This window comes from Cygnus olor, chromosome 6 (assembly GCF_009769625.2).
Source record: "Cygnus olor isolate bCygOlo1 chromosome 6, bCygOlo1.pri.v2, whole genome shotgun sequence".
Taxonomy (NCBI): Eukaryota; Metazoa; Chordata; class Aves; order Anseriformes; family Anatidae; genus Cygnus; species Cygnus olor.
This window is the reverse complement of record NC_049174.1, coordinates 8267256-8290877: the sequence shown is the minus strand read 5'-3', so window position 1 is coordinate 8290877 and position 23622 is coordinate 8267256. Positions and strand designations below refer to the sequence as shown.

The window sequence follows — 23622 nt, the reverse complement described above, 5'->3', positions numbered from 1 at the left end:
ACCTGGCTTTCTACTGCAGGTAAAAACAAACTTTTAACAGACATAGCACGAAAATTACATTATACTTGCCTATCACATGCATGTCATCTAATGAAATAACCTGTAAAGATTTTATTTTGATCATTATTCTACCTGATTCACTGAAAATCTTACGAAGTGTGGAAGTGTTTTCCTTCTCCCGACTGAATCTACCCCATTACTATCCCCTACACCCTTCTTACACCTACTGTTCTTCTGATAAGCTCAATAACCCACCTACATTTTGGGTGAAATTGCTACAGCCTCCTCACAGTGACAATGCATTTCTTTCCTGATTGGCCCAATGTAACCATGCAAGAGAAAATTATTCAAAATATTACTTTAAGGGTGTAGGTTAGGAACTAACCAGATGGGAAACCAGAACCAAGTATCTGAGAGACTAAGCAGAAGTCTACCAGCAAAACTGAAAACAGTACAGTGAATACAAAATATGGGCTGTCAACTAAAAAAAAAAATCTGTGAACTTTGGGTTATATTTATTAAATGTGTAAAGATGGTTTCCATTTTCACAGACAAGATTTACCTTACATCCACCAACCCAAAAAACATTTTCTATTTTGTGTCACTGCTTTACTTGGCCCTGATTTTCAGTGCTGTTTAAATGATGCAATACTCTATTTCTTGACAATGCTAATTTTTTGACAAGTCAGTCAATTGTCAAACTTTTACCCTGCATGAAAATTGAATTGCCCAAGCTTTTAGACTTTCAAAACATAACTACGTTGAAGTATGTTTCTTAGATGCAAAAAGATACTGAGCTACTGAAGGTAAATGTAGGAATACAGTTTTTCTTCAGGGAGATACCTTCGGAAGTAATCTACTTGCAGTCAGTGTGCAATAAGAACAGTATCGTGCTACATGAAACTTATCTGAATGGCAAAAGTAATGAATTATTTTTTTTAAATAAAATTTAAAATCTATTAATACCTAGACAATTAGTAAGAAATATCTGATCTTTCATACTAGTACATTTTTTCCCCCAAGATTTTTATGTTTATTCTTCCTCAGCCTGCAGCTAGCAAGCCCTGAAATGTCATTGCTTACAGGCTATTGCACACTCAAGCTAATCTAAATTTAAACTCTTCTGATTTTTGACCCAAGGGAATAAACTGCAATCAAATACAAATTGCAAAAATATTCAGCATTATAATTCAGCATTCTGGAACCAGAGTTTATAGACATCCCTGGTTCCCATTTTTATATTTGCTAGCCAAATCCCACCCTTCTTACATACAAGATGATTCTCAATCTGTAAACAATTCTGCCCACATGTTTTACTGCATTTGTGCTCCCACTAAATATCACGATCATTTCTTCTACTTTCATATTCCTCAGAAAACATCCCCTGACTGAGGCCAGTAGTTTTTTGGAAAATCTACTTAAAGCAAAAGCTTATGAATGGCCTGCTCAAAAATAAGAGTCAACACGCATATAACAATAAAATTAATGTACTGTTAATGGTTCCTACCAGCTCACTGGTAAGTCGTGCACTTTTAGAGTGTTCCCCAGTTTATACTCTCCAGACTTCAGGGGTTGAGTACATTCTTTAGCACGAGCAAGGAATGAGTTTGCCTGAGTATCTACAGGAAACTCTGAATCCTGGAGAAAAAATAAAATTATTAATTATCAGAAAAGTTACATAAGTTCAAGCAATGTACTACTTATTATGTTACTATTTAAAATCACAATTTTATCTTATTTTTTCACCCTGCTTCATTTTCATCAATTTTTAATTCTCTATTGTCCTGATTTTATCAATTTTGATATATATTGTTAAAGCTGAATGCACGCATATCTCGAAGACCGGTGCCTGTAGTGAACAACTGAGTATTGTCAGATTTATTAATTTGTTCTGCTATAATTATATTCCTGTAAGCTCACTGTTTATACCAGCAAAACACCTTCTTCCCCAAAACAGAAAAAACCACGTATGTAGTTCAGCATAACTGCAGCAGGAAAGAAGCAACTCTGCACTGTGGATGCTGTGAGATAGAGTTAAAAATGGCAAACAAAATTCTGCTGTCATTTATACACAGAACAGAGTTTGTGTAACGATACAGGTGTAAGTAACAAATTTGGCCTGATGTTTTTATTATTCGTGTCATTTATGTACCCCATACTGGAAGAATATACCAATTCCCTACAAGAAAATCCTCTCTGCGCAATTCAAGACAATCTCTGCTTCCAGTAAGTATCTGGTGGTAGACAGTCAAAAGTTAATGCCAAAAAAAATTCAAGTAAACTAAGTATTTTTCCTTAAACAAAAAAATAATGTTAAACGAGAAGTATAAAATTACCGATTAATATCCAGTGATCTACTCTGCACTGTACCATCTCATGATCAAAAAAAAACCAACTTTTAGAAACCTTTCCGTTTCATCAACTGGCAGCCCCAAAGCTCCTCCAACTAAATTCGAAAGGAAGAACTTACATTGCCCTTGTCCTAGTCACTCAATTTGTATTTGATTTCTCTCTCTTTATCGTACATACATCTCCTACACCAGAGATGAAAAGCATAAAGTCCCAGGGTCATGCTCAGTGCAGCAGGATTCATGGTTCAATCACTGAATTATCAGCTAAATAGTTTCCATTATATTTCTAAAAGGAAAAATGATGGAAACAAAGAGAGAAGTGTGCCATGTATGTTCAGGTAAATAATACAATGCAAAGGAGAGCAGATACAGGTAAATAACCTTTTTTTTCCTTCATGCATATATGCAGACCTGTACTGAGAGTAACTCCAGGCACTATTTCCCACAGACCACTGCTATGTGGACAAGATGATCCTTTTCTCTACTGGAATAAATGACCAGTTTCACATGTGGCATCATTCTGAAAGAATTCACCAGCACAGGAACACTTGTTGAACAGAGCACTGCAACTTCAGGCGTTCAGAGGAGACAGCAGCAGCCAAACCAGCTGCTGATGCTGTTCAGCAGCACACACTACATCAGGTAGTTCCAGGTTTGCAGAGTTTTAGCAGCCTCTCCAGAGCAGCAATGCAGTGAGACAGCATCTGCATTAAATCTACCCCTCTGTAAGATTCAGCTACAGACCCAAAGCAGAGTCTGTTCTTCAAGGCTCTTGTTCACTCATTGCGAAAGGACAAAGACAGACCTACCATTCAGCATGTGCAAGGAGGCACCTGTCCTGGAAATCTGTGGCTTCAAGAACAATTGAGAAAGCTTTTTTTTTTTTTTTTTTAATTAAGATAAAACTAATTAGACACAAGACAAATTTGGACTGAACCCTGAAGATAACTTCCTCTATGTGTAAAAAAATATCTTTCGAGTATGGCATTCAGACTTCTCATTTAGTAAAAGTGACGATCAACATGAAAAACATCCTCATCAACAGATAACAGAAGGCAAAATCAGGTGTTAATTGAAGTGGATGGCTCAGCAAAGATTCATGGGTAACATGCTTAAGATGCTGGACTGTAGGACTAGATTCCTAAAAAGGCCCAAATCCTTCAAATATATACTGAGCAGAAATAAGAATACTAAACTACCGGTTTCCTTCAGCTCCAGCAGTTTAAAGCATAAGACCCACAGAACCGGCATTGGAGCAAAAAATCTGGTCCCTGGGACACAGTGGAGACAGTCTGGCTGTGAACCAAGAACCTCACTGTAGACTTGATATTCTGTATACATGCCATCAGAGATGGGGGCTGAGGTTTCCACAACAAATCTCAAACAGCCCTCAAGTCAAACATGAGCAGACTGAAGTTGTCAGGCTCTTCCCCAAGAAGAATACAGATTTCCTGGAGTCAGAGTGGGCTCTGCCAGATCAGGGGCAGAAGGGATCGCAGCACGAGGAGGGTTCTGAATAGAAGGAAAGAAACACATCAGCTTGCCCAAACAGGGAATGAGGATGTTATCCAGCATAGGCCCCAGAAAGAAACTGGCCCTAAATCATTGAGAATGGATCTTTGTACTGACATTCAAGTCAAAGACAGACTTCAGATGGCTGTTTGGACATCAACTGCACTTGTCATTTACAATCAGCTTGAAATAACTGTCTGTCCAGGGCTTCAGGCAGGTAAACTGCATACAGCAGTATTTAGAGTTCATCATAAGATCAACTCTGCTGAAAACAGCTGATGTAAAATCTTGACAATCTTTTTGGTACAGAACAGAACTCAATTTATTTATTTATCATTATAGGCACATGAGATCTAAATTGAGCATCAGGTTGTTATTAATGGGTAAACGTGTGCTTTAAAATAACTTGAATGAGTTCTCCATACCAAGAGAAAAATCTGTTACTCCAGAATAGGCTGCGAGACAGATCTTATGTATTCTCCAAAATACTTTCTTCTTACAACTATAAAGATGATAAAACAACAAAATGCATATATACATCATTCTTGCAAGCTCACTTTCAATCTGCGTGATCTAATGTATTTTTTTTTAAGATTAGTCAGACTAGATTTATTACCAACTCTAATTAACCAAGCTAAACAGCTTTATTAAAAATAGATTGTCATTAAAGACCATAAGGAGGATAACCATACACAATATATTTTAAGGGCTATGCTAGTCATTACAAAACCACTTACAAAGACTATAAAGTTTTCTAAAGACTAAGACGATCTTTCACACTTACAACATTTTCAGGACATCCTGCTGCGAGAAACTTTAAAAGAAATAATGAAATTACCATATTATTTAAAACGCCCATAACCACTAAGATTAAGAACAGAATAAAATCTATGTATTTTAATCCAAGTATGTGCACACACAGCAGGGATATCCACTAATTTTTTTTTTGTTTGCACTTAACTTGATGGCAGCAGTTCTGTTAATTTGAAGGAATAAACGTACAGCAAATTTCAAAATTACAGACTATGAAGAGAATATCATTTTGTCTCCCACTTCAGAAGCTTTCTACACCACATGTTCTGTAAGGATGCTATTAACCCAAATCAAACTCTTCAAATGATTAGCAGAATTACTATTAATTTTAGCTACTGACTTAATGATCAGTACAAGTGCATCTATGACAAATAACACCTGAAACATACTGTGCAGTGTGGCTTCAATCACGTATGTAGCCTAATAAACCCAGTCCAATATCTAGTGGGTTTTGGTGCTGTTTGTTTTTACTTGCTTATAAGAAAGTAAGACTGGATGTGACAAAGCTTTACATGTTTAATACCTCACATACTTGGTCATAGACATGTAAGTTTTGTTCCATCTAAACTACATTTGTTTCCCCTTCAAACTTAAGAAACTACGCATTTAGTTTTGTTTGCAGAAAAACTTCTCTGGTGTCCCCTATGCAATTATTTTCTAAGCTTGTATAGATAGGCAAAACTTTAACTTCAAGAAGCCATAATGATGAATAATGATGAAACAGTGGGCTCCATTTCCGTGGAATGGCATGGACTGAGAATGACGACTAACGCAGGACGTTGGTCTTGCCCTTCTTCTGACTGGAGAGGAAGACAGAATCTGGGGAGATTCTGCAGAGCAGTAATCAAAGTCATCCTTTGGTGGTGAAAATCCTACTTTTTTTTTTTTTTGTCAAGTGTGGTATTAACAAGGCACCTATGTCTTGTACTGAAGTGCTAACTAAATACCTATGCCTTCAACCAACCTTTTGATATAGATTAGCTGTCGATAGTTTTCTATATTTCCACTTGTGTGTATTTAGAGGCATACTAAGAAACAAAGAGGACCAAAAAAAAATTTGCAAACATGCTCTGGAAATCAGTGGGATTTAGGTGGATTTACACAGAGTAAAATCACTAATTTTTTAAAAAAAGTTCAATACACACTACTTGTATTTCTTCATTTGACTAAATAACTTACGTATCCACCTTCGAGTTCCTCTTGTGAGAGTGGATTGTAAATGTTTTTAAAAGTAGCAATACAAATATTCATTATGGGAAATCAACCCCAAATTAATACCTCAATTCTTAAAATTCTATGTGAAACATACAAAAGATAACAGAACCAAAATTTCTTCGTATCTCATGGGTAGGAACAATTTTGGCAAGAAAGATTAAGCTATGCGAGGAAAAACAAACAAATAGAAACATTCAAAATTAGGAAACAAATACATGAAGTTCCCATATTACTGGAATCCTGTATTGTCATTCCAGCAATGTATTTCAGGAATAATATTCCTGCAGATCCGACGCCAGTCCCAGGAAAACTCCATACTTTTTCAAAATCTGGGAGTGATTAAAATAAGCCTGCAGTACTTACTATAGGCTAAAGAGTGAAGCAAAGAGATTAACTAAAAATCAGCATAATTCCAATTTGTGCCACTAAATTTTGGAAGCTTTACGTGGTCCTTGTTTCACAAATTTTTACCTTTCAAGAATTACATGTATGCACAACCAGAATTATGACTTTTAAAAAGCATATGAATCAATAGGCTTTTTGTAAACCATCTCATTCACTTTCAGTAACTAAAGCAATTACTAAATGTAATCAGACCTATTCATTTCAGAGGGAATTGATTCTAGGAAAGCCTGAACTAAGGTACTCTGAATAGAAGTCACTAAAAGTCTTGCATTTTCCAGTACGAAAAAATGCATCCTATTTCAGGAAATATTGTTGTAAATTTCACAAATATAGTTAAAAAAAGAGCATAATGTGAAATATTAGAATTTCTATCATTGTTTACAGAACACGAATAAAAAATTACTTATCCTCTTTTTCCTCATCAACAATGCAATGAAGTCAATTACTGAAATTGTAGCTTTGGCCTCCTTGGCTGTGATAATGCTTTTGTTTTACTAAAGCATGAGACTCAGCTTCAGTTGTAGCGATAATTCATATCTGTGCCTCATACTTTTGGGTCTGAACAGCATGAAGAGCGGTATCACCTGTCATGGCCAAGTGAAGTGCTGATTTCACCATGTGGAAGACAGTTCAAACAACCAAGTCTGTTGGTGAGGTGATTTCCCACATGAGAGCTACCTAGGAGTTCAGAAGCAATGGCAGCTTAAGGTGTTCTCTCAGAGTATTTCCAAAATACATTATTACTGTATAGATTTATCCAAGCTTCATTGGAACTTCAATTTATGTCAGGCATAGCTCAGTATGGAGGTAGCTCAACAAGCTCCGAACTCCTCAAAAGGAACACAAACACGCTACCTACCAAATTCAATATGGATTTTTTTTCCCAGATACAAATGTTTATCACTGTGAAATAAATGTGGTATCTTTATCCTGAAAAGCTCCTACAATAAAAACACGATACTGAGAATGCTAACAAAGAGAGCTCCCCTCTCTCAACAAATTTTGGCAATGACAGAAATTTCATCATTTAATCCTTATTCTATTATTTTCAATCACTAAATCTAAGGGTAGCAGAGAATCCATTACACAAGTTGAGCTCTTGCCTCACAAGGCTTTGCGATACGTATTTATTCCCATGTTGATTGCAAAGACTGACACTACCATTGGCAAGGGAAGTATATGCCAGAAGTCAAGGAATGCATGTACTGAGCACCAAGAAGCCAAAGCAATATAGTGGGGTTTTATTCACTCTTGTATCTGCAAGTTACTAGACACTGGTGCTATGATGAACATGACAAGCTATTAAGCTTTTCTCTTACGTCACTATAGAAGAGAAAGTAAAGCACTTCCTGCCTGTGAAATCTTATTACTTCATTATCAAAGGCAAGGAACAGGACTTTTAAAATGGTGTCCTAGAAAGCATCTTTCTGAACCATAGCTACACATCCTCAGTACCTGCCAACAGTGGAAGCAAATAGTGCACTGTACCTGCCCAGACGGGCATTTAGATACTACACTATCTTTGTTATCTAAGTTACAGGTGAAGCAGATTGTTAGCCACCAACAGAAAGTTAGCCAGCACCCTTACCCCATTTACATGCAAGCATTTCCATAGCTGTCAAGAACACTAACAGGAAGAAGTACACACCATTAACCCCAATTGTTTTGTAGCCCCAGGGAAGACAAATGGTTGATCCTTGGCAAAGGTAGTAACACAAACCCATCTGCACCCCCAGGCAATAAAGGATGCAGTACTGTTCATTTGACTTGTCTAGAAAGCCCTACAGAAACCAGGGCTGCATGAACTCACAGAAGCGTTCTCTGCTCTAATCCTCACAGGTTGATACATGAAAACAAACCCTAAGAAAGGAATTTATTTATTTTTTTTCCTCTCCAGGTAAGAACCTGTTTATGGACATGGGGCACGTGAGGATTTAGTGATTTACTGCAGACCAAGCTGGAATTCTCTACAAGAGCTTAGAAACCCAACTATCTTCAGAGTCTCAGACCATTGCTTTAGCTCTTCCTAATAAGATACAAATCTTGTCTTGATGGGAATAGATATGCAATTTAGACGATTCGCCCTTAAAGCTCCCAGAAAGCTTCTTGCCTGTCTTGAATTCTTACAGGAAGACTGCTTTTTCTGCTTCTGAAAGTAAGGCTTTTCAGAGCAAGTCTGCAGCTTTCATTTTCCTTGAGGAAGACGTGAGAGATTCTCATTTGTCAAAACATACCAAAGGTAATGAACAGATAAGTGGAACTGCTTCAAATCATCCCACGGCTGAGAAAAGCGTAGCGTACTTTAAAATGAAACAAGAAACATCCAAATCAGTTTATCAAAATAACAGCTGGGCCTTGTCTCTATTATCATCACCTAGTTCTAGGTTTCTCTGTATTCAGATGTGAGAAATCGAAGTCTGAATGACCTAGCTTTACTATTTAACTGCCAGCAAAAATCTAGCATTGTTACTTTAAATAAAAAAAAAAGAAGTTTAACTGAGGCAAGGACCATCAGGCAGTAATTTGGTGAATCAAAGTCCTCTGGTGAGGGAAGAGGAGGTGCAATCTATTTCCTTTTGCAAAAAATTAATCAACTCTATAGTATCAGTAGCAGTTCTGATTTGAAAATTATAGAGGTCATTCTCAGCCTGCAGCAACATGCACAAGAGGAGCAATCACCATCACACCTCCTGGCATATCCATACATACAATTTAAAGCAAATACTAGACGTTTTGTTAAGAAATGAGAACTAAGTAATAAAAATGAAATTCTTCTTAGAGTCATAGCTACTGCATATGTCAAAGTCTCAGCAAAACATTCTGATTTGTGTTATTGTCTAAATAATTTCAAGGAGGTGTTCTATTCTCGATTATAACCCCAAATCTGGAATATCTCTGCATTTCTGTACTTGGAAAAGTACTGCACCGATCAATGACAGCTACATTCATAGACCATTGAAATAATCTTTTTACCCAAAATTAGAAATATGAAAAAATTAAGGGTTGTTTGCTTAAATGTCCTGGAAATTCAGTTTTGCTTATACTCTGGAAGATATATTTTGCTTTTTTTTTTCTTTTAGATAAACAAATTTCAATATATTCAGTTTCCTATATTTTAGTTCTTGAATATCAAAGCAGTTCCATGGAAATCAGCAAGCCTACTCAGGAAGTCCTTATTAAATATACAGTTCTCAAAACAGGGCCTTACTTCTTAGCGTCATCTCAGTTCTTGTCCACATTATCACAGCCTTCAACACAGGCTGAAGATTACTAAGAACCCACAAATTCAAATGGGAAACAGAAGAAATCTTCAGATGCAAATTTATCAAAGGAGAATGGAAAGAGTCTTGGCTGTAATTGCTCACAATGAATGAATCTTACTCATCCAACTATCAAAAACAAAGTATGTCAAGCTAGAACATTTAAGAAAGCAAACTATAACATGAGATTTCCCAACTATTTCTCCTCGCGTTACTGTTTTTACAAGAATCAGACAATTTCTGGTGAAAAATGTGACCAATGACCACCTTTAAGATGGCATACAACACTATTTAAGTTTATTTGATGGTTCAAACTAAGTTTTTAAGAGAGATTCAAGTCAGTGCCTATTTCCTTCTTCTTGATGATGAAAATCCTGATCCCCTGTTCTGATTAGCTTAGTTTTGATGCAATGGAGATAGGTTGCCTCAAAAAGAACCACACATTAACCAGGTATCTATTGAATTAGTATGAAGTGCTTTGCTGCAACGATGACAGAAAATTAATATAAAATAAGGTAAACCAGAATTATTCCCCCTTGTGCATATTTTCTGTACTTGAAGGAATAACATATCCTTTTCTAGCAGACTGAGAAAAAATATCTGAAGATACTCAGTGTATCCCCTGAACAGAATGCCACCAGTAAAATATTCAGTAGTCTATGTTGTCTGATTCTCAACACTGAAACAACTCAATTTCAGAACGTTCCTGTGTCTATACTGAGTGTACCACAACACGTTTACACCTTGTTTTACTATATTAATCATGGCTATAATTATTTTACAAACATGTGAAATATAAGGAAAGGAAGTTGAAAGCCATAGCAGGAGAGCACAGTAAAACTTTTATTGCATACTACATCTTGCCTGGCTTGCTAATAAAAAGCATAAAAATCACCTACAAAAGCTGTGGCCACATAAATCCTCCCTATCCAGTATATAACTCTGACAGGTTTTCATTTTTTTTTCTTTTTAAACAAACATGAGGATAATACACAATAGGTAGTAAAGACAAATTAATTAAAAGAGCACCTAAAACTGTTCTGACTTCACATTCAAGGCTACTGTATTCATGCAACTTGGAAGAGCCGGGGAACTGGTGCTACCAATAAATTTCAACTTGAAACTGCTCCTGACAATGGCACTTTCAAGGGTCTGCCAAATCGAGTCTTCCTACAGCTGGTGCCTACGCAATAAAGTAGAAAGCAGTAGTACGATAAATACAACCATATCACAGATACTCGGTATTTATTTTGACATGAGCTCTTATTAGCACTTGTTGATAAATTTTAAGAAGTTATTTGTCTACTATAAAAGGGATAAACTTTAAGATAGGAGGCTACTGCACTAAAACTTCATTTCTTTTATTTTGGCTAATAAAACGGTGTTTCTCAATGATCACTAATCTGAGAGATTTGAAGAATAAGAGGAAACTAGCAATTATAAATATCACTGAAATGTAATTTTCTTCAAATGTTTACTACTATAGCTTGTTTAAATTTATTGCCAATATTTCAAAAAGTAAAGGTATGAAAGGAAAAAACGTTACTCTATGCAAAACACACAGCCAAATCCCACAGAAATAAAATAACTGCAACATTTTAGCTTCTGCTAAATTGCAGATGGGCACAACATTCAAGGGGAAGATCACAGCTTGCTATCTATCCTTGGGAGACGCAGTGTATACAGCGACTACGCAGCCCATGGAGTTGTGCAGTTGCTCAGAGGACTGAGAGCTTGCTCAAGGAGCTCAGAGGACTGAGTCCAGAATGATTACTGGATTTATGATGCTCTGCAGCCACATGGAATGGAAAACAAATGCTGCAACTTCATGAAGATAAATATTTTTTTTCAGAGAAGGAACAGTCATCAGAACGTATTAATTGAAAATCTGTCCCGTCTCAGAAAGGATACCGGTGCTGTGCAGAAATACTGCTTGTGACTTCTTCCATGCTTTCTACCGTCTCGGCTACCTCATAAAATGTAATTTTAGTCCCTTATTTTAATTACTTAATCTAGTTTGTTACAAGATATAGCATGACCAGCAATCTCTGGTGAGTCACTAAGGTGAAGGAGGAACCACAGTGCAAAGAAGTGCACGAAGGTACTATTATTCTGAGCGACATGTCTCCAAATGATATAATGATCATCCAACTTGTAATTTACCACTCCTTGATGGTAGTAATATAAATTTATACATTGAATTAAATAATTAAAATTACTTTTAAATTATGCAACATTACAACTCTAAGATACAAAATCTATACTGGTACCTCTAGGTCTGGATTTTAAATATCTATTTCTGGCTACCTTTAACAGGAATTGAGAATGTAAAGTTATGACAAAAGAATAAATTCAATGCTATTTTACTGGTAGCAATTCTGAATGTGTTGACCTGATTCTTGTCTCATAGAATCACATCATAACGACAGAATATATTCCTATTAGACTTTTTTTTAAAAAAAAAAAAACAATCTTATGGATAACCAATCCTCTACAGGGCACAAAACAATACCTATATTCATACACCACAAATGTACAAAGCAACTACATCTATACTGTAATTTTACATAAACAAGTGAAGACTGTTACAAAACACAACTTGATCATTTGCCAAGGATAAGTAAAAGAAAATTAATCAGAACACTGCAGTAAATTATGATGATACAAGGTATGCACTTGGTTGCCTGGATTTTCATAGCAGTTTTGTAAATCACAAATAACAGTATGTTATTCCTGAAGACATTCCCCATCCCCTCTTTAAATGGCTTATACTTGAAAAAGCTACTAAATTTATGATCAATGGTAAAATAAACAACAGTACAATAAAACACAGAAACTTCTACCAATTACAATTTTATTTTGTACATTTAAATTTTGCTTACAATGCAATTAAACTTCAGTGATACTTTAAATTACTGCAACACGTGCTGAGTATGCCATACAACTCAATTAGGCATGTTAAAGAGGTAATTTTGATTATATGATGGACATGAAGTTAATTCAGCTTTCTGGCATACTCCAAATATGCTGCAACATTGTCATTTTTGTACGTACTAAAAACTGTTCATCACAATTGATATATTCTCTACTAGAGAAGTATGCTATAGTCGAGTTGATTAACAACTTCAGATGCTTTCTTCAAATAATTTGCCATATTCCTATTTGGTTCCTCAAAGCAGCCATATGAATCAACAAATTAGTTATTAAACATCACATATCCAAATCCAAATGCATAAAAAGCCCCCTAGATCATCAGTATGCTTGTATGGTTAGCATGACACTATAGATAGTATGGTATTTATTTATTTTTAAATCACAACCTATATCAAATCTAGGCTTCTTGTACAATTCACCCCATTGCAACACTCGAAGTGGTTAAAAGAGCCTAAGGTTAGAGGCAGTTAACAGCTAGCTTACCACCCACGGTTTGAAAACCTGGTGTTAAAAGAACGTATTTACAGAACTGAATAAAGACTCGTAAATTCAGCTTGTACTATCCATGAAGTTACTACAAAATATTTGTACTGATAACCTAAGGTCAAAGTGAAAAAGAAAAGACACCCAAGATAAAAAAACAACTCCCTGATGTGTTTAGTAGAATTACATTTCATCCAAGGTCTGTATTAGAAAAACACTTTTTTGCATGCCATCGTAGCACAGTGTAATTTTGCTGTGAAAGCAAAATGCATTGATGTCATCACCAAAGCACAGCACACCCTTTACGCTGCCTGGGAACAGCTGAAGCCATAAACTGTAGGGGTCTCCTTCTACCCAAATATACAGCCCTAGTAAGAGAGAAGCATACAAAATGTTGACATAAATTTTGCCTTAATGATAGTTGTAATTAAACTAGATGCTTTTTAGGTTTCTAGAGTTTATCTTGCATCTATTTGTACCAGAAGTACTAAGTCACTTAGTCCTTTTGAACTTGTGGCACAATTTGAGACATAGCATACAATGTAAAAAGTAATTTCCTAAGCATCAGTATCACATTTCAGGGGAGTTGTCAGGTTATTTCTTCCACATTGTCTTTCTACTCAAATAATTCATTTTGAAAAGTTCGTTCTGAATGTTACTAGCTCTGTGTATTTTCCTTCTCTGCTGAGAAATACATAGGACCTTTGAATACCTAACAATATAAAATCCACCTCCATGTCTGCAGAATCCCAACGCACATTAGAAATATAATACCATAAATGCACAGTAGGCTGGGAAGATAAGAGATTTACTCAGGCAAACATTAGTTCTTTAAATATAGCAGAAGACTGCACTAAAATACCTCTGAATAGAGTTTCTAGAACCAGATTTATTTGTTGTAACAAACAGTGGGACTACTGTATTGCTTTATAATACATGTACAAATATTTTAATTATATGTAATGTTTATGTATTATATAAGTACAGAATACATACATTTTATACCACGTGTATATTACAAAGTGTGGAAGACATGAAGCAAGAGGAAGACTGAATTTATGAATGTTAAGTGTTACTGTATTTGGTAAATGTTTTTTCTCAAACTAGAAAAATATTCTTCGAAAATATTCTTGTTACTGGACGTAAGTGCTGACAGAAAAATAAGTGCTGACAGAAAAAGAAAATGAGAAGACTGCTATGCATACAGGCCCTGTGATAGTTAAGGCTGGCATGTCAAACACTGATTCATAATTGTTAAAATTAATGTTTTCCCTACAAAGGGTTATTAAGTCACTATGAAGTTCAGTCAAAAAGATCATATAACCAAAATGAACGCCATAGCTTTCACCAGCTATCAAAGTGTTTTCATGCTACAAAATACTGCCAAATGTTTCTTCATTAATTCCTTCCTCCAGCACATGGGGTGTCTTTTTATAAGAAACATCTTCCCATTATGCAAAAGAACAAGATCACAATTCTAAGAATTCTGACATAACACTAAGATCTCCATCAAGACTATTTTCCTAGCATATGAGAAAATGGACAGATTTCCACCAAATTCAAACAATGCACAAGCAAAACTGCTATATTCTTCTACTCAACATGTTTTACCAGAGCTACTAGCCATTTCAGACAGACTTTTCATGTGGATTGTGTATTTAAGCTAAGAAAAAGCACTTCTACATTGTTAGGATTTCTAGAATCACAAGTAGTGTCCCTATAAATTCTGTGCAAAGAGAAGAGGATGAAAGTGTTAAAAACATGTCGTAAGTGCAAAAGAAAGTTTATGGAAATAGCAATGCCAAACCAGAAGACACAAGTCCTTACAAGCTAATCCAAAATATGCTCATTTATGGATGCTTTAAAGTACAGTTCATCTGCATCCACTCTGATTTTATTTCTAATACATTCACTGTAAATAGGTGTGGAAATTTTTATTATTTTTCAGATTTGGTTGGACACGATCCTATTCTGCACTTGCAATAAGAGGAAAAACTATCTTCCCTTAACAGTTCTCCTACCACTAGTCTCATCCAACATTGATGCTCCACGTTCAACTAAATTTTAGTTTGCCATTTATTTTCCCTTACTAACTTTCCAAATCTTAAACAAGTTTCATTTTTCCTTAAACTAGTATTCCACTTTTAAGGCATTGTCTGGAACCTCAAAATCGCATTTATATTCTCAATATCTAGTAGACATTAATTTTTTCATTTGTAATAAAGTACACGTTGTGATCACCTCAATAACTGGTATAAGCACAAAGGATTTACAAAGGTTCATATATCACTACAATGAAGTAGTAAACACATTCAGGGACCATTAGTTATTGATTTATTTGCAATTACCCTTTACAGATGCTGTCCATATTACTCCCTTTTGCATTTAATCATACTGATTCAGTTTCAGGACAGGTAGTAACTGTTATTCCAAGCTCCACATAATGATTAATAATGAAAACAAAGCCATAAGTACTTTGACAGGGCTTCCTCAAGTGCAGATACAAAGCACTCAACTTGCCAGTGCTGGCGAGTAATGAATTCTCTCCAACAAAAAGCTGATTATTTGACTACAATAGTTGTTAGCCATATGTATTATACCAAAAACGGGCTAATGCTGATTAACCATCACAGTAACTCAGCAGATTTTCAGCACTGCAGGAAGCAGACAGTACAAAATATGCAGGTGAGGTACAGCCAGACTGACTTCACAAATATGCCAACAGTTAAATAGGGAACTGTCCAAAACTGCCTTGAGGTGGAAGGCAGACAGCCTCTTACATTCATCAAGATTATAAAGCCAGAATGGACAATTTTTGTAATCTATTTTGGACCCCATAAAACCCAGGCCACTGCACTTTTTTGAATTAACATCTACTTGAATTACACGTAGCTTTAAAAGAAAATCAGCTATTATTTAGGAATTGTCAAATTGTCTTTCAAAATTGAAAAATTTACTGGAACTACAGTACATTTGTGAAATGCCTAACTATACTCACTGTTGAAAAGCAACACTTTATTTCTAACCCCAAATGTCTTTAGATTCAATTTCCATCTACTGAATCCTATTCTACTTTTCTCTGCTAAGTAAACAGTCCTATTAGGAACATTTTCTATTCCCTTTTTGAGTAATCACAGCCAATGATGAAAATGCTCCTTAATTCAATTTGTGAAACTAAGCAGAATGCATAATGGGACATTTCTCCACTTTTCACTAGCCTGATATTCTCTACCCTAATCATACCACCATCATATACAAAACACAACTTTCCTAGCTTTCCCCCATATCCCTTATCACAGACCTGTTAGTAAGGCATCTCTTTTCCTTACATAATTTTAGTAGTCACTGTAGTAAAAAGTAGACTTTTGTGTTTAGTTTACCAAGCGTTCCAGGCTTCTCTGCCTCATTTACCTGGCTTCTCTATGAGCTAACACTTTCCAGTGTGTCATCTATAAGCTTCATCAATAATTCTGAATGAGATCTGGTTCAGATTTTTGAGATTTATTCCAAGTCTCCCATAAAAATATATAATAGCTTACAACAACAAAAGATCTCTGAAACATACCCTGAAAACATCCGATGATTCTCTGTGAAAGGCTTCATGTCAAGCCTTGCCATCTTAGTAATGCTATTTAGGTTGATTTTGAGTAACAATTGTTTAATGTCAATAAATCTATTTTTGACAATCACGGGACAATTTTTATTAATCATTAGTACTAATCATATGTATTTTTCAGTTGCCTGTACTATTAGTTTTCCATTTCATGACTAATTTTTAAAATCTCAAATACAGTTTCAGAAGTCTCCACAAATTTCTAGTACAATCATAATGAGGCAACTTCTTCTTACAGAGAGAGATGAAAGAACGGAACCTGACTCTTAAATTGCACAAAAATTACTTTGTGGGGGATATCAAAACCACCAGATTTTATTCAGTTCTTGAAGCTTAGTCCATGTACTCTCAATAGAGAGTTAATTTGTTTATGTGGGTTTGGACAGATGGTATGGGGGACCTTAAAATGAGTTTTACTCTCAACACCAGCAGTGGTTCACCCAATAGATCTGTTCTTTTTTTGTATTTGAAATCATATCTCCTTAGAAAGAATGCAAGTAACAGTTGGTATTGCTTTTTGTTAATGTTATCCCCTCAAAACCAACTCAATTTTGACGTGAAACTAGATTCCATTTGTCTCAATTTCATTCCAAACATAGGTCCCTCAACAGTTTGAAAGTTTCTATTAGACATGCCATACTTCATTCATCAGAAGCCACACCACAGGATGGGTATGAAGAACATGGACATTAGCGTTATTAATTTTTATGAGTGTTTTATATCAATGCATCTCTGTGGGCTCGGAGAGCAATGGTACTGCCAGCTTTTGCCAGCTTTCCCAGAAAATGGGTAAAATCCCACAGAATTGACAGACCACACACTTGAGTCTAATGCTTAGAGAGATACCAGAAATCTATGATGGAGAGGCAACACCCAAAACTACCTGTAAAAAGTAAGAAAGTGTCTGATCCAAGGTTGAATCATCCTGTTTTAATCTACCAGACATTTCTAGAGCAAAAATCTGGATAAGTTTTAGAAAGACTGAAAAGACAATATGGATGAAAAGGGATCAAGACACTTGAGGGGAAAAACAGAGATGGATATAGCACGGAACTCGGCTCTGGAGCATACAGAAGCTGGCAGCACGCAACACTAGCTCAGAGAAAAATAAAATTAAGAGAAGAATAAATTAAATTCTCATCCTGAACTCCCAGTTTTACTACATCAAGAAGCTAAATAATCACCTCCGTAGATCTCTTCAACGTTTTAGTTGGAAAGATTATTCAAAAGTGCTCTCCCAAAAAGTTTTCAAAGAACAGATGAACAGTGAACGTACATATGCATCTGTTAAGGTTCATTCAAAGCCTCAGACATGGATAGATTTTGATTCCAGCTTGAATGATGTCATGGGGAAAGGGAGGAGAAAGAGTGCCAAAATGCAGGAAAGAAAGGTTGAATACTAAGAAAAACAAATGGGCTTTCCAGAAACTGAAAGCGTTCCTATTCACAGCATAACTGTATGTGTATTTTATGCGTATCTGTAACTAGAGTGCCCAAGCCATAACAGGCAATTACTTAAAACATTTTTCAGGGAATTCACAGTTGAAACAAACACTAGGAACCATGCAGCAACAGCATACGCATTTAGGTTTCCTGAGTTTCAGTGCTAACAGTTTACTTGCAAGGTCTTAAGAAATAACAGCTCCTGCAGTTTCTGCTGCCAGGTCTAAGGGGTCCCCAGGAATTGTGCCTGGCTTTCCAACCTTCACTCTGACATCTGAAAACTCACTACAAGCTATTGTGCACAGCACAAGATGCAGCCAACTAGATATCAAAGTGCAGACAGAGAAAGGACTTGGAAGTTTTCCTCTTTATTCTTACCACTAAGTAACACTAAACCTGAAACTTGGTATCTTTAAAAGAAAAATAAAATCTGCATTAACAATACAAACGAAGAGGAACTCTCAAAACAGTTGAGAAACAATGAAGTGTAAGCAAATAGCATGTTTACTCTAGCCACCATTCGGTAAAAGGTAGGTAGGGAGTTTCACACTTGTAAGGATTTTCTGTGTATGCAGTGTACACCTTTAAGTCTATTGTAGGAAGCAAGCAAGGTGAAGAATGCCTGTGCTGATGCACTTCTAGACTGCAATACCTCCCACTGTGATACAAAAATTTAAACCATGTTGTGGTCAAGGGCACTACGCTGGGCTTTTTCTGCTGAAGAAAACTTTTCATCTGTATTTGATGTGAGGCTGGCCTGCTCCATTTTGCTTAGCTCAGGTTCTCCATAATGCTCTCATTTCAAGTGAGCTACACATCTTTTTCCGTCTTCTCTCAAAAATCAATGTTGTACACACAAGATAGCACCCACAGAAGTGTGGCATCTTGGCAAAACAGCCCCAAAAATCTTTGCTTGTGTTTCTAACCAGCGTCAACAAGCCACTCTGCATTCATGCTCAATTTGTGTATACACACACACTTATTCCTTCCTTTCTCCTGTCAAACCTAGACTACAGCAACACTTACTCTACAAAACCCTGTCCAAATCACAAATGCTGGTATTTCATTGCCTTTCCAATACATTTTGTACACAAAATATCTTTTTAAAATTGTGCAAACAGGACATATTGCCCAACTTTCAACAAAGTTTCCTCCTCTCAAGTTTGTGTTGCCTTTTTTTTTTTTTTGACATTTGACTATGCTTAATATCTTAAGCAATCATTTTTCCCCTCAATTTCACCCTCTAGCATTTTTTTTTCTTGCCGCTTTTACAGTCCTTGGGAATCCACAGTGGTATAAACTTTATTCTCTCAAACTCTTCCTTGAGCCCTACTCCACTGGTCATGAAGTTATTTCTCACTGTCCTTTGGACACCCTGAGCAGCTGTATCTCTCCCTTTTCCACAGGGGAAAAACACTTGCAAAAATATAATGAATCAATTCTAAATGTGAATTTCACTCCCACTTGTATTATGAAGCAACTTAAGTTTATGTAAATGGTCATCTTCTGCCTCATCTTGCTGGCATCCTTCTCTAGGACTTCAATAAAACCTTTAGCATAGCAAGTCACCTTAACATACTCCCCTTCACAGTAAACCCAACTGGATGGAGTGAGACTAAGTTAATTTTCGATTGCCAATACTCTACTTGTTTCAGCATACCTTACACTCAAAATACTAAAATTCCCCTATGCCTTACCACCTGCAAATTTAATTGCACTTTTTTTTTTTTGCTCTACTTCTGTCTTCTGAAATTCTAAGCCATAATAACCTTCTAACCACTTTTTTTTTTCTCATTTATAATCTGTACCTCTGCCTCAGTCTATTTTCAGTTGACAGTCATCTGCTATGTTCTTACTAACTCTTCACTTAGTTATTGTTTTTCTAGTTTCCATGCATTCCTAAATACCTACACGGTATGGGGAAAACTATATATAACAATTATTTCAGTTATGAAGACTTGCACTGCCGTCTTTCCCATTTTTAAGTGCTAGTTCAATTAGCATGTATTTCAAAGTGTTTTTACAGTGAATAAAGTATCATAACGACAGGGGGATTTTCATCAAAATAGCATTTCTGAAAAATCTGTTTTGGATCTGGGCATAAAATCTATTTCTCCTAGCAGATCGTCCTCACTTTCTCATTTCTAATCTAGACTGCATGATTGTAAACTTCCAGTCGTCAGTATTCCAGCAAACATGGGATTGTTAGAGCTCACTTTTCATCTGCAACACAAGATTCACAATCACCCGATCCACTGTTCTCCTCTACACTTCCCCAAGCTTACATTCATTTCTGTATTGAGCTCCTAATTGCCTTTTTACTTCCAACTCCCCAAAGCTCCAGTCATCTTACACACACAGCTGCCTCACCTTCCTCACATGTCATTTCATTCTTTTATCTTCTATTTCTACCCTCAGCTGTCACACCAACACCTTAAATCATTCCATTTTTTGCTGCGCTTCTGCCTTCAGTCTGCAGGCACCGAAGGCAATATTTGGCAAGAGCTTTCACACATTAAAGCTGGGAAAAGACACAATTTGTACTCAAAGTAACTGCAGTTACTAAAGGCATTTAACTTTTTTTTTTTTTTTAGGAGATCTTTTTCTATGTGATAACAACCATTGCTGCACATCAGATAAAAGGCTGGTAATGTTTCAGTCAAAATGTTACCTCTGGACCCCCTCACATTTGCCCAGAAGGAAATCCAGACAAAGTCTCCAATTTCTAGCTCCTAACTGAAAGAAAACTCTCTAATTCTCCGCCTCCAGAACAGACTCAGAAGATTAGTGGCATCACATTTACTTTTTTTTTTATTTAGCTATTAAAGGAATCTTTTTTTTGTGCTATGGAGAAAAACAGAGGACACATTCAGAACTGCAGTTAGATTTCACAAAGCAATGCTCACTAAAACGTAACAAAACTTACTCCTCTCTCTCAATTTCCATTGTTCCCACATACTTTCTCTGAAGTTCAAAAAACCTTGTGAAATATATGTAGGTAATGAATTTAAATAAAAAATATTACAGTATCACTGATTGTTTTCTTTCAGGATTGCCTTGAGACCAAATAGCTTCTTAAAACGAAGTATTCAGATGAAAACCATTTAAAAGATGACATTTCAATATTAAAAAAAACACATTACAGAAATACCTCCGCTTCATTCAATTATCAGTAAGCTAGCCAGAAAGATCAGCAAGTCTAAAATATTTCTGCTCCTTTCATTGGTCCCAAGTCTCCTACTTGCAGCTGGACACATCACTTTACCAAGGGGCCCTATACAGAAGTTCAGTTTTTTTTGATGCCTCCATCTTTCGATCAGGTCATGGTACTTCTTCTCCTTGCTAGTGAAGTCAAAGTTCAGCTTGAGTCCTGAAGTCTTTCAGTATTGTCTTCAATGTCTAGTACACACAGCGATGACAACTATGGGAAAAAATGTCTACAGCATACAGCATTTTCATGAAACGAAGAGGAAATAGTGTGTTGCAAAAGCATAATTAAAGGCAGTTACATAATCATGTTTGAGAAACAGGACCCTAACTCCTCATTTCCACTTGTCTAAATTAAGCTGCAGCGAACTTTTTCATCCAAGGTTTCAGTGCTGATAAAAACCCACATTATCTATGTGTGCCCGGGACCTTAATTCTGCCTTAATCACATTTTTTGGAGGCTCCTATCGAATTGATGAGTACACCCTCTCAAAAAGTGTCCTTTTCTGACCCAGAATCTACAGAGAATGTAAAGAACAAAGCAGAATATAAATCACAAGAAGTCGAAAGAGTAACACTTCTATAAAAAGTCTCAAAAATTTTAAGTTATAACACTGTTTAAAGGACATGGGGATAAAACAGCATGGAATTACTTGCATATTCCTCAGGAAAAAAAAAAAAAGCCAGCAGCCAAGTACCAATTTAGAGAAACAGTTTAAGTATCTACAGAAAAGTAACTGAACAGAAGAACTCAATATATAATCAAGTTTTTTTCCTACTGATATGTAAGGTGTTCGTATTTGTAGCTTCTATGCACACTTTGATAGAGAGGTAAAACGCAGTGATTGATACAGGAATAAGTTTTTACATCATAACACTACAACTTCAGCCTTCTAAAAACCAAAAACCCCAAACAATGTATGCCTTACTGTATGATTTGAGTAGGACCAGACAGAACTTCTAAACATGTAGTGTTCAGAAGAAAATTATAGAAGAAAAATACTGGTCAGAAGTACTCTTTATGCCTGAACTAACTCTCACCATTGCTTCCATTAGCTTAATCGCTCCTCAACAGCTACAGCAGAGTTCTGTCTCAGATCAGGAAGGCTTTTAGGATTCTTCCTGCTCTTCCTGTGAAAAGCAAACGAAAGTGAGATTTCACGTCACTTACATACTAACCTAACACCTAGCAGCCAGAGATGATCCTTTGCCCTCACACATGCTGATGCAGCTTTGCCTTCCCTTACACTGACCAGCACTGGTTTGACCCCATGGTGATCCAGCTGACCCACCTAACCCAGCAGAACACCACCACCACAAAAACGAATTATGTTCTGCAAATAATGAAAGGAGAAAGGAGAAAACTGAGGCAGAAAACTGTAACCTGGTCAGTGGCAACAAGCCATTAGATCTGTTCAACCGGTTATTAAGCTAGTAGATTACAAGAAAATTAGCCTTTGCAATACATTATTACTGACTTTAACCAGAAGCTGAATATTTAACTCTTTAGCATGTTTAGAAAAGTTATTAGACAACAATACCAATCCAGTCAAGGCATATAACCCTTAAATCCTCAAAAGCATTTAGGCATCTACTCCTATTGGATTCAATGACAGGAATTCCAGCACCTTTGCAGAACTTCAAATACTAACTGCTTCTAAGTGCATAGGCACTATTTTAAGAAAAACAGAAAACCTGACAACTCTTTGGTAAATGGCCTACTCGTTTGGATGTGCCTCTAAAGCACATTAAGAGGATATAAACTAGATCAACGTCTCACTCGTAAAAGATGGGCACATTCTACTTGTGTAGCTGATAACCAAAATAGAACTGGATGCAGACTGACCATAAGATAGCATTAAGTAACAAAAACCAGTCTCAGCTGTGTCATTAGTACATTGAACAGCACAATCCAATGATACATACTAAAGGAATATTCAAATCCCTTTGACTGGAACAGAAACAAGGTTACACTTTGCTTGCTTCTTCTCTTAACTTTTAGCATAGTAACTTTCTTCTGACATGAAATTCATGATGAATGAATTCAATTAGCAGAAAGATTTTTAAAAGTAATAAAAACAGGATTTGAAATATAAGGAATGATATTTCTAGCTCCAAAGCCTCCCATTTAAAATCTGTCCTGACATCCATAAATTATTAAAAATCAAACTTTTTATTCCAAAGAACCAGAAAAGGATTGTTTCAAACAATAAATTTTAAGACAGTCTAAGGCCTTGCGGAGTAGCTGATATAACTGAGTAAGAAGAGTCTCCTGCACAGGTGTTGGTGTGTTCTGACTAAGCTCCTAACCACAGCTCTGGCACGCACAGCCAGTTTTACTGGCACTGAGGCTGTTGACTCATACAGATTACCAGATGGTGGCTAG

The 23622-nt window shown here is 36.2% G+C and overlaps 1 protein-coding gene across 4 annotated transcripts in view; it reads right to left on the bottom strand.

Annotated features, from left to right (window-relative positions):
• SPAG16 (sperm associated antigen 16) overlaps positions 1-23622 on the bottom strand; it is a 403853-nt gene that overhangs the window by 326838 nt on the left and 53393 nt on the right. For all 4 annotated transcript variants that reach the window (XM_040561425.1, XM_040561424.1, XM_040561423.1 and 1 more), the window contains exon 10: positions 1508-1638. In XM_040561425.1, coding sequence (XP_040417359.1) covers positions 1508-1638 — 131 coding nt within the window. The remainder of the gene's footprint in view (positions 1-1507; positions 1639-23622) is intronic.